Source organism: Triticum aestivum, chromosome 2B, assembly GCF_018294505.1.
Source record: "Triticum aestivum cultivar Chinese Spring chromosome 2B, IWGSC CS RefSeq v2.1, whole genome shotgun sequence".
In the NCBI taxonomy this organism is placed as follows: Eukaryota; Viridiplantae; Streptophyta; class Magnoliopsida; order Poales; family Poaceae; genus Triticum; species Triticum aestivum.
The window spans coordinates 19,959,524-19,971,803 of NC_057798.1; the positions used below are offsets into that span (position 1 = coordinate 19,959,524).

Genomic DNA, 12,280 nt, shown 5'->3' on the forward strand with positions numbered 1-12,280 from the left:
CCTCCGACGAAGAGTCCTCGAAGATCATATCCCTCAACCTCTTCATCTACACTATAAATGACTCAGAGGTGTCACGGCCGGCCGGCGACGCTGAGATGAAAAGGCAAAAAAATCACCTAGGCAAGTCATCGAACACTTGAAGGACGAGGAGGTTCACTGATGGCCGGCGACGTTGAGTCGATGCACAAGCTGCTAGTGGTCGACGGGGCTTCGAGATTGCCAGTAGCCGACAGAGAGGCCCGAAAGAAGAAGATCCGGTTTGTCGTTCCGGCGATGTGATCGATGCCGCGGCGGTAGCGATTGAGTTTTATTTCGGCGACGGCAATGACTAGCGACTGTCTCGGGGTGGGGCACGAGGGAGCGGAGTCAGTGGGTTGTTGGTGGAGGCCTTGGATGGTCGTCGAAAGCAACCCCAACTAGGACGCGACACGGGGTGGGGACGGCACGAGCACGGGGGAGAGGCCAAAACTTTTACTCCACAGGTGGGCGGCCAAGTATATTTGAGAGTCAGGGCACCGCCCGAGTAAAAAATCATCGTGTTTTAATAGTGATAGGGGTTCAGAGTTTCAATGCGTAAGTGTGAAGGTCCAGAGTTTCTTCAATCTATTTTATTTCACTACTTTGTTATCACATTGGAGAACTGAGCACTTGGTGAACTTTCACTCAAAATCCAACTCCAGCAGTTCTATCTAGTACTAGTAATTCTACACACAGTTTCACCATCTACAACCAGACTTGGTAAATCCGGTCCCGGGGCACGTCCGCAGGCACTGACCGGGAACCCCTCAAATAATGTAATTCACATCCGGACACCTCAATTACCATATCTCAAATCCATACAAACTCATGCAACTACGTCGATGCACACGCATTGTCCGACTACTTCATCACACTGCACTAAACATGCCATCGGACTACCAAAATTTGACATGTTTGGCTACGGTGGAGTTCATCCATGGCTGCCCTTGCCCTTCCCGGCACCCCTGCCATCCTTCTCGCGGAAGCACCAGTCGAAAACACAGTACGGATCAAGCCGGATCTGCTCGTCGTCGAAGCTGCCCTCGCCGTCACTGTCCTCCTTCTCCTCTTTCGGTGTCAGTCCGGTCATGGCACATAACGCCCAATTCTGCTCTTGCAGAGGGCGCGTGTGTTCCTCGGCTGCTGTTTCTTCATAATGCGGGCGTGGATGGCTTCCTCTTCTGCGGCCGTCAACGTAGCCGCATCAGCCGCCTCTACCACCGCCATTTCCGCCGCGATACGGCCCTCGATGGCCCTTATCCTCTCCTTCCCAAGGCGGGCCGCCCGTTCCCGGTGGGACTCATACTCTACCAACCGGTGATGGAGTAGGAGAGGTGTTCCGGCCAGGACCGCGAGGATCTAGCACCAGACGACCCGAGCGCCCGGTGAGCCGACGCTATGGTGTCGCGGTGGACGTATCCGTCCGTCGGCCAGGCGCTGTCCTCCCGGGAGCGGCGGAGTGCAATGCGGATCTGGACTGGTCGGAGTTAGATCCGCTCCCTGCCATGCCGGAGAAGGCCAGAAACTGCCGGAGGTGAGCTCAAGTGGTGGAGGGGAGTGGACTGAAGAGGCTAGGGTTTGCTCCGGTGAGCAAATGAGGAAGAATATAAATGGGGTTGGGTGGGCTAGCTCGGACGTGGCGAGCGTGCTCCAGCGTGCCCGGGCGCCCTCATATCCGCCCCATATTTGGGCTGGATAGTGGGGTGCCGGTCAGCATGGGCATTTGAGGCCCGTTTCAGGCTTCCGTCTGGGTCGAAAATAGGTCGGTGACCGGGCGGCCCGCCCGGACGTATGAGGCGGGTTTGAATGGTCTAGCTGTAAATGCTCTAATAAATTCCATATCTGTACTTTATAAACTACGCTAGGGGTGGAGGGGAGTGGACTGAAGAGGCTAGGGTTGGAGGCGCATATATAACAAGTCTCCCGATGTCTCCTTCGTTTATGGGAGTAACTAATTAACGAGTGCTCTTTCGGGAGCCTCGCAACTATCAGCGCCACTTGGCGCGCTCACAGTCATTTGCCACATGTCGCGCTCACAGTCATTTGCCACATGTCGCGCTCTGGGCGCTTTCTCTGGATTTTGTTTTTTTTATTTTTACGCACACGTTTTCGGCTTTTAAAAAGGTTTTTTTTTGTTTTCTACCGGTCTTCCCTAGCTTTTCAACCAAATTTTTTTTGAAAAAAAAAATTTTTGCGCAAAAAAATGCATTTTTTTTCGGGAGAGGCACGATTTTGCTTTCGCCAGAGGCACGGTTGTGCTTTCGCGAGAGGTACGGGCGTGCCTCTTTCGGAAAGGAAAAAACGCGTTTTCTGTTTTTTTTTCTTTCGCGAGAGGCACGGTTTTGCTTCCGCTAGAGGCACGGTTGTGCTTTCGTGAGAGGCACGGGCGTGCCTCTTTCGGAAAGGGAAAAAAACGCGTTTTCTGTTTTTTTTCTTTCGCGAGAGGCACGGTTGTGCTTTCGCGAGAGGCACGGGCGTGCCTCTTTCGGAAAGGAAAAAAACGCGTTTTCTGTTTTTTTTGTTTCGCGAGAGGCACGGTTTTGCTTCCGCCAGAGGCACGGTTGTGCTTTCGCGAGGGGCACGGGTGTGCCTCTTTCGGAAAGGAAAAAAATGCGTTTTCTGTTTTTTTTTCGCGAGAGGCACGGTTTTGCTTCCGACAGTGGCACGGTTGTGCTTTCGCGAGAGGCACGGCGTGCCTCTTTCGGAAAAGGAAAAAATGTGTTTTTTGTTTTTTTTTCTTTCACGAGAGGCACGGTTTTGCTTTCGCCAGAGGCACGATTGTGTTTTCGTCAGAGGCACGGGCGTGCCTCTTTCGGAAAGGGAAAAAACCCGTGTTTCCGGTTCGGTTTTTTCGTCGGTTTTTTTATCCGGTTTTTTCGTGAAAAAAAGTTTGTCAAAACCTATCAACATGGGATCTAGTTTTGAAGATCTCGACGCGAGCAATCCAATGACGAAAGCGGTTCGAGATTTGAACACACGGTTTAAGAGATAAAACATTTTGAATAAACGGATCTACGAAAAAAAGGAAAAACTCCCAGGTTGCGATAAGTGGCGCACATGCAGCGCGCCACTTGTCGCAACCTGAAGAAGTTGGAGTGATCTCCGCAAGGAGTACTTCTTAATTAGTGATTTCGTTTGTTTATGTGGTCATCCAGGGATCTAAATGGGCCTTATCCTATTCCGGCCTCTTCTTTATCCTATTTCAATCTCTTCTTTATGAATCAAGAATCTCGCGGGAACAATTCAGGACGAAATAGGTGTAGATCGGAGGAGGCAAATTTCGGAGCTATCTAGATGTCATAGGACCATCCATACGACGATGGTCGGTTAGGTGCCATTAAGCCTGTGCATGACAACCCGACCCAAAGGCCTGAATACGAATCCCAACATCCGGGCCGGGTTTGGGCTTCACTTTATAGCCTGAAGCCCGGCCCAAAAGCCCAAAATGGTCATATACATACATATATATATATATATATTTGAAATACAGGTATAATATATTAATATAATATATATCCTGAATTTATTTTATTTAATTAAAAAATGCACTGTTCATGTGCTTGGTCCAGGTTCAGGTTTGGAATTTTTTCTTTGGGTTTTGCCAAGCCCGGCCCGAACCTGACCCGGCCCATGAAATGATCAGGTTTAGGTGCCATGTAAAGGAGGAAAACCAAATTTATCCTCTTACAACTTTTAGGGGATCGGTTAGAGATGCTCTCTGTTCCTAAGTCCGTCACTGATCCACGGAAAGGATCTCAACTACCCCATCGATTGGTTACGCTTACGCCGGTCACACCGGAGACTGACGTCAAGCGCGCTGTGACTAACATCGGGGATCCCTTGTTAGTGTGAAACGTGGAGGTTCGTCGCCACGGAGGACATCACCGTCGGGACGGTGACGAATATGCTGTTTGATGTGCCAGAAGATGGAGTTCAGGGTGAAGCTCAAGAGAGTTGCCAATGCCTCCGTAAATGGCACGGCTGAGGGGAGCCACCGGTGGGTCTCCGGCAAGCACTCCGTCTGCAGGACAGCAGCCCCATCTCCGTGCTCTTCGAACCATTGCTTACAGTAAATTGCAGAAAACCACCATTTTGAGGGCTAGGTTTTCAGAAAACATTAGGTTACAGTTTCTTGACAAATTGCATCATGTCTTGTATAATCTTTTTTGCAAAAACCACTGATTGGCGGATCTGGCTCGGTTAAGTGCATTTATGACAGATGGGCCCCCTATTTTGCTGATGTGGCACAGCGTTTTACCAAAGACAACATTAGATGGGTAAAAAAGCGAAAACACCCCCAACATTTTTGCCAAAAAGCGAAAACACCCTCCCCGATTCAGATCGGGATCTGTCTCTCCCGCACACCATCGCCATCCTCCTTCCGCTGCCGGTGCAGCCATGCTGTGGGGCTCGAGCAGGACACATCCTCCGTCGTGGCTGAGAGTAAAAGCGACGCGAGGAAGCTGCTGAGGCAGGAGCCGTCGTAGGAGTCGGGAAGGGCAGGGGCTCGGGCTTGACGGCCGCGAAGGAGCCGTCGGGGAGCCAGTCGCAGGAGAAGGCATCGCGGAAGGCGTCGTCGACGACCATGTCGTCGGCATCGTTGGGCCGGAACGGGAGCGACTCGCTCCACTGGTCCGCCACGAGGCTGCCGAAGCTCGCGCTCCGGCAGTATGCTGGCTGCGCCTGCGCCACCGGCTCCTCCAGGAGCTGCTGCCGGATGCTGTCCAGCGCCACCGCTACCGCCGCGTCGGACGACCAGCCGCCAGGCCGTCCTCACCTTCCTCCGCCGGTGCAACCGTGTTGTTCAAGCAAGGACGGCGGCAGCGCAATGGCCGACCCGCCATGCGACCGTCGCTCTGCTCCGCCGGCGCCATCGCCGCTTTGCTCGCTCGGTGCCGCCGCGCTTCGCGCAGGGAGGAGACAGGAGTCTGCACTCCACGGCCACCGAGGACGGAGAAGGAGAGAGGAGGCCGCGGCATGTCACGCGAGGGAGTGGCTGCCCGGCCTCGTGTGCGTCGGCACCGAGCGAAGGATCTGGCGGCGAAGGGAGAAATGGGGATCAAAGGGAGAGAAGGGATCGAAGGGAGTGGGGGCTAATTGCATTTTTTCTTTTTGATTCAGGGGTTTCTGTGTAAAATGTAAGGACTAGTTTGTAAATTCATATTAAAATTGATCTGGCACAAAATGTTACGCCACGTAGGCAAAAAAGGGCCCCACCTGTCATAAGCGTGATCAAACAAGGCTTATCCGCCGATCAGTGGTTTCTGCAAAATGTTTACGAGAGATACGGTGCAATTTGTCAAGAAACTGTAACCTAGTGTTTTCTAAAAACCTAGCCCTCAAAGTGATGGTTTTGTGCAATTTACTCCATTGCTTAACTAACTGACTAGGATTGTCTTCTTCCCAGCAAGACCTCTCTTGATTTATATGGAGTAGCAGCTCTTTCTCATAGAAGAGGAAAAATGGGTGAAGATTGAGCAGTTTGGGCACTATGATGATCAAACAGCACAAACAAAAATGGATGGCAATCAAGACTTTTACAGGAAAGAATTCGATGCCTGCCGGCCCGACCGTAGGCGGGTCCTTCGGCTGCATAGATCCGACCTATGTTATTACAAGATCTGACATGAAGCATAGTTAAGGGAAGATGTTCACAAACCATGCGAGAAACTTGAATCTGGTGAAGATTTTGTAGTGTACTAGTTATGCTACTGTACCGGTGCACAATAAGACCAAATAGTACACTCATGTACAATTTAGGCGTCCATACAGTATTCTGGCAGTTACACTGCCATTTTACATTCACTTTCTTAGCATTAGACAAGTAGGACATAAACTCACCTTCACAACTCACAACATGAAATCAGAGATCGCGGTTTTTCCATCTAACCCGATGGAGAAGTAATGCTTCACGTAATCTCTGACAAGGGTCTCCCTGTACAACGGCGGGTTCTCATTGGACAACAGCTCCTTGATTGGACCATACATCCTCGTCGAGGCAGGGTGGAATTGCGTGCTGAAGAAGCACGCGATCGATACCCTCGGTGCAGTGTTCTTCGTCAAAACTCTATGTTCCACACTCCTGAACCCGTCATTGGAGACCAGCTGAACATTGTTTTACCAAAACAAAACAGCTCAGAATGATCAGGGATGACACCCATATGTTTAACAGACAATTCAGAATGAGATGTATCACAGTATCACAATATAGATACCTGTAAGAGATCACCGATGTTCACGATGAATGCTCCGGGTGTCGGTGCTACATCGACCCACCGGTCATCATGGAGGACTTGAAGGCCGCCAATTTCGTCTTGGAGAAGTATGGTTAGGAAGCCATAGTCTGAATGCCGGCTTGTCCCGATGGCGAGTTCAGGCTGGGGGCATGGAGGGTAGTAGTGACATACTATCACCTGCCCTTGGTTGCACTCTATATCTGTCAGGTAGCTCGGTTTGAGCCCAAGAGCTTCCGAGAGCAGATCGAACAAAGTTTTCCCCAAGTCCTTTAATTGCTTGGCGTATTCAAACAACACATCGCTGCAAATCAACATGTTAGCGCCGATTCTTTTTTTTTGAAACAGGTCATTTACATAAACATTACTGAAAATTCACAACAAAAAGGGCTGGGAAGTGATTTCACTGGACAATTTAACTCTTGACATGTTTTCAATAGTCAAGAACTCACACTAACAATACATATTCCATTGAGATATAAACTACTTCCTCGGTTCTAAATATAAGTCCTTGTAGAGGTTTTAATAAAGACTACAAACGGATGTATATAGACGCATTCTAGAGTGTAGATTCACTTATTTTGCTCCATATTTAGTCCGTATTGGAATCTTTAAAAAGACTTATATTTAGAAATGGAAGGAGTAACCATTAGTACTACCTGTAGATTGCTCATGTGATAAAAACGCAAAGAAAGACAAGAAATGATATTTGCAATAGTATCTATGATAAATAAAATAGAATACATATTAATAGTAAATCTCATTTACCTACTACAGTAACTAGTACGGTTTAAGAAGAACTTATTTCATTTCAATGAGAAATATCACATTAATAGAAACTGTGAAGGTGTTTCCATTCCCACCATGAAAATCATGCAATCATCATATACTCTCAACTCTGAAGCAAGCAATCGAATCTCCATGAGGAATTACAGTTCGGGAACCTGCAGAGCACTCACCGGCAGCTATCCGGCAGGTCGCCGTCGTCGGGCGGGTCGGGGGCCATGCGGAGGTAGAGCGTGTCGCGCCAGTTCGCCACCGGCGACTGGTGCAGGTCGAAGTTGCAGTGGTACTTGACCGCCTTGTCAGGCTCACGCGAGTAGAGCCTGGCCTTGTCGCTGCCCTCGCAGCCGTCGGCTTCGTGGAATCCCCGCGCCGCGTCCGTCGCCGCGGCCATTGACTCGAGAGGCACACCGTGACCCGTCACCTGGAAGAATCCCCACTCCGCTGCGGCACGGCGGACGGCAGCGACCACGGCGCCGCGGTCGGGGCCGCCGAGGTCAATCACCGGGATGGTCGCCGCTGACAAGGGTGATTCTTGGAAGAGAGCTTGCGGTGGCGGTGATTCGTGGTGGTGGTGGTCAGGGACGCGGAAAATGCGGGGGAGCTGCGTGATGCCGGAGGCGGCGAGGCCGCGGACGCCGGAGCAGGTGGTGTCCAGCGCTCGGAGTTCGGCCGTGCGGTCGTACGCGGCGGACATGGCTGCCGTCGTCGACGTATCCTGGGCTCTGGATGACTGGATGGTCTGCAATTGTCTCCTCTCTGCTTCCTCTGCATTTATACCGGAGTACTCCGTAGTATAGTTCGCTGTCAACTGTCACCAAAGTTTCAAACAAGGACTGCTAATCTTCTAGAGTACTCCGTAGTAGCATTACTATAAAATTCCTAAATAGAAAAAGAAATACTCCATCTGTAAACTAATATAAGAGCGTTTAGATCACTAAAGTAGTGATCTAAATGCTCTTATATTAGTTTACAGAGAGAGTATATCTGGTCTAGTTTTGGTTTGTAAGCCTAAAAAACGGACAAATCAGAGACTGAACATTAATTAAAACCAAAAAAATTTGGTCCCTTTAGACAGTCTGGCAACCCCATCAAACAAAAAAAAGGAAAAAAAAAGGTTAACTGGGAAAAAAGGCAATATGGTAATATTGAAAAAAGGCATGAATCTTTGCGAATAATTATCAAATTATATATGGTTGGACCCTCTTCCTCTTCCCTGGCTTTGGGACCGGCAATGAATAATATTGAGCATGTGCTCAAAATCATATATACGATCGATCCAAGTAGTTACCTAGCGAACCACATTCACGGAAAATCCTACCTGCCGAGTATGATCATGACTTCTTGAGTTTAGCCTTTGATTTAGGGGTTTGTTCTGTACACGCAATTTATGTGAATTTAATTCTTTTTGAGTTCTAGTATCTTTTCGAATGTTTGGATGGTAATTTGGATAGTTATACTTGTGCGGCAACATAGTGAGTTTGGTTCCAGGACTTATGTTGTCAAATCTCAACTTTATTTTTTTCTTCTGTGAAACTAAATATTAATGCATTGCTTATTAGTTTACTTTGAAGCTACCTCTCTATGACTACTGTATTCACAATTTCACTTCATTATTAATGTGGACTTGAGGTTCAAAAGTTTGGTGCTATTTTTTATGTTTCGTATTCGAATACCTGACTATTCGGTGTTATTTTGTATGTTGTGTACTCAAACAGTTGATTGTGTGGTCCTATTTTATATGTTGTTCTCCGGTTCCTCACAAAGGTTCTACCTCCGCCACTGACCTCAAACACACCATGTGCTTAGGTTCAACTTGATGAGCATCTGCATTCATCTCAAAGTGCTTAGGTTCAACTTGATGAGCATCTGCATTCATCTCACAGTCATCCGGTAGTGTGCTGATAATAATCCGTTATGTACGGGGCATGAAATAGTAATGCACATGTCTTGGATTATTATCTCCTTGCGACTAAAAAGATAATGTTCTCCCTTTGTTTTGCCCTCATTTATGTCATATATCATATCTTTACATTGATATATCCAAGGCTTTATTCTTTTATCTTTCACAAGACAATACTACCATATGGCTACCGTTTTATCCGCTAGTCATGGTCTGGCTTCTTAATTAAATCCAAGTGTTATGACCAACCAATTTCCTATTAATCTATGCTTACTTGCTTCGTCCATAAAAGTAAATTTCAAGCAACATATCAAGTACACATGAAATTATCGAATCCTCCTAAATTGTAATAAGGTGAAAGAATGAACCATCTATATATTGAAAAAAAACCATTTGCTGCTTCTTTGGGTAGGTTTGGGAGAGGCGATTTATCACACGCACATGCAGCGACATGGACATTTTGGGCCACATGGTGGCATCAAAATTCAAGAATGTGTGCATGTGTTTAGGGCTTAATTACTTCGGGTGTGGTTCATGCATGTAGTTTTTTGGCAGCTTTTGGCGAAGAGTGATACTCCACCCACCCCACCTCTCATGTTTTTCTTCTTACTTTCAAATTTGTATCTATTGTATCTTTTGGACCAAAAGTCCAATTTATATTTTGTTTGTATATTTGTGTTCCTTGTGATGAGGGCTTTGAAACTAGATATATCTTGAATATGTTTTGACAAGTTTTAAAAAATTCACCAACTTTCGACTACTAAAACTTGATATGAACGAATGATAAATTCACCAAGTTTCAGAAAGTAAAACTTAAACACTAAACCCTAACCTCTAACCTCTAAACTATAAGCCCTAATCCCAAAACACTTACCCTAACCCCTAATCCTTCAAAGAAAAGGAAACTTGGTAAAAACTTAATTTTACGACCATCAAGTTTAAATATTTAGAACTTAGTAAAATTTTAGAAGTTGTCATAATCTATTCAAGAGTGCTCTTTTTTTTCCTTGTCACAAGATTCAAAAACATGCACATGAAAATTAAATTGGACATTTTGTTGAAAAGACATAAGAGATTCAAATTTGGAGAAGAAATTAAAAAAAATGAAAGGTGGGATGGGTGGAGCATGCAACTCTGCCTAAAACTACATGCATGGCATGTAAAACACATGCAAATGACCAAAAACCTTTTGAATATAGAAGTAATCCGGTGGCCTCATGCATGTGTGCACCGCCGTGCGTGCCCCTAGGAATATAAGGTTTGGGTTACGCTTAAGTCAAGTCTTCTCCAAAAAAGATGACATGTATACCATACGTAATTCGATCCAGTTTGAATGACGTGTATATTTGTCTCACATATGACCAAGAATGCTTTGGAATCAACGTCACAACAATGCATGTGAGTCACCATTTGTTGGCTGACGGGTGATGGCCAACAAATAAGACAATGCGTTTGTATATTTAGCAATAGGCAATTTATCGTTCTTGCAAAAAAAGTAAGTAACATGTCGTGATGCCGGCCAATTTGTTTGTTTGGCTTGATTGGGACGTTCACGGTCTACACGATGCTACACAAAGGCCGCATACAACTCACCTTCTTTTGCGGAAGGCTAAACTAATTAAGGGGCTTACTCAAATTAAGTAGTTAAGTAGTTAAGTAGTGGAGAGTTTTAACAAACACATCATGCTTGCATAATTGAGTAGTTAAGTAGTGGAGACAACATCACTAAGTGCAAGTATTTTAAAGACCAATGGAACGGGAGTCCTTGTCTTTTATTCAGTCGTCTACACCCAATCAAGCCAAACAAGCACATTTTACTAAGTGCAAGTATTTCAAAGACCAATGGACCGCGAGTCTATGCCGTGGATGTTATTCCCATGATGCACAGGGACCTACCCAAATTTGTCCGACCTGGTAAACTAGCTGCTTTGCACAAAGCGGAGTGGAGCCCTTTTCCCTCATTTGCAAATGACATAATGGGACATGACGCCATGTGAAACATATGCTCCCACCATTCCAATGAATGTAAGGCGCACAAGCATCTCAAAATTATACCATTGAACTCCTTCGATATAATTTTTTTCACATATAAACCATATTTGATTGATCTAATTTATAGTTAAAATTGAATTTTGAGATGCATGCATGTACCTTATCGTTTGCAATAGAGGGAGTATATATTAGGAAAAATATTGGGTGTTCTTTTGGTTTTGGTGGACGACTAAACTGCCATGCTTCAAGCTGCCATGGTATCGTTAGAATGCACAGAAGGAAATATTACCCTTCTCACTAGTAGAAAATGGAGCATTGGTCCAGGCCGGGTCAGCCCATTAGTCCCGGTTCCGTCCAGAACCGGGACCAATGGTGGCATTGGACCCAGTTCGTGAGCCCCGGGGCCGGTCGGGTCACGTGGGCCATTGGTCCCGCTTCGTCTGGACCTTTTGGTCCCGGTTGGTGGGACGAACCGGGACCAATGGGCCTCGCTCCTGGCCCACCACCATTGGTTCCGCTTTGTGGCTTGAACCGGGACCAAAGACTGTCCTTTAGTCCCGGTTCATGCCACCAACCGGGACCAATTAGGTGCCTATATATACCCCCTCGCGTAAGAGCAGAGCACACTGCTCTGTTTTTTCTGGCCGCCGAGGGGGAGAGGGCTTGGTGGTGCTCTAGCTCACCTCCTATGCACACAAGGTGTTCGATGGAATGCCCGAGCCACACTATTTAAGCTTTCTCCTCTCCAAGCTCGACCTCCAAGCTTCATTTTTCTCAATATTTGTCTAGGTTTAGCGGTCTGTCACACCCTATACCCGTCTTCACCGCCGTCGATCACCCGCGCCGATCTCATCGCCGGCACCACCGTGGTGAGCCTCTTGTTCTTATCTTCTTTCTGAAAGAAAAAATATTCTTACTTGTATGTTTAGATAGATACTTGTATTATTTTCTTACTTTTATTATTGCATCTTATATAGTGCGATGGTTTTGGTATCCGCCCCCGTCGGCCCTCGTCTTGTCTATGATTCGGATGTGGTATATATTATCTTTTCATAACTATTTGGTTCTTTTATTATTTATGACAAATATGCCGACCAATGTGACATAGATTTTATTTATCTAGGAGGTTGTTGAACCAGAAATTCAAACCGACCCTATTGTCGAGAGGTTAAATTTAGTTGAAAAAGAAAACAATTTTTTGAAGAAAAAAATAAGAAAAATTGAGGAGGAGAAGATGATATTGGAGTTGCATGTTGCGGATGTCGTCGATGATCACAAGATCAAGATGGATGCAATGCGCTTGAAGATTAGAAAGATTAGAAAATATGCCATTCATACCGAGGCTTGGTAT

At 46.5% G+C, this 12,280-nt stretch overlaps 1 protein-coding gene across 1 annotated transcript; it reads right to left on the bottom strand.

Moving 5' to 3' along the window:
• Positions 1-5,640: 5,640 nt before the first annotated feature.
• Positions 5,641-7,751, bottom strand: LOC123040041 (1-aminocyclopropane-1-carboxylate oxidase homolog 1-like). Its single transcript, XM_044462993.1, has 3 exons — positions 7,211-7,751; positions 6,234-6,555; positions 5,641-6,123 (listed from the first exon to the last, which is right to left on the bottom strand). The coding sequence occupies exons 1-3, from the start codon at positions 7,729-7,731 to the stop codon at positions 5,869-5,871; spliced, it is 1,098 nt and encodes a 365-aa protein (XP_044318928.1). The 5' UTR covers positions 7,732-7,751; the 3' UTR covers positions 5,641-5,868.
• Positions 7,752-12,280: the final 4,529 nt, after the last annotated feature.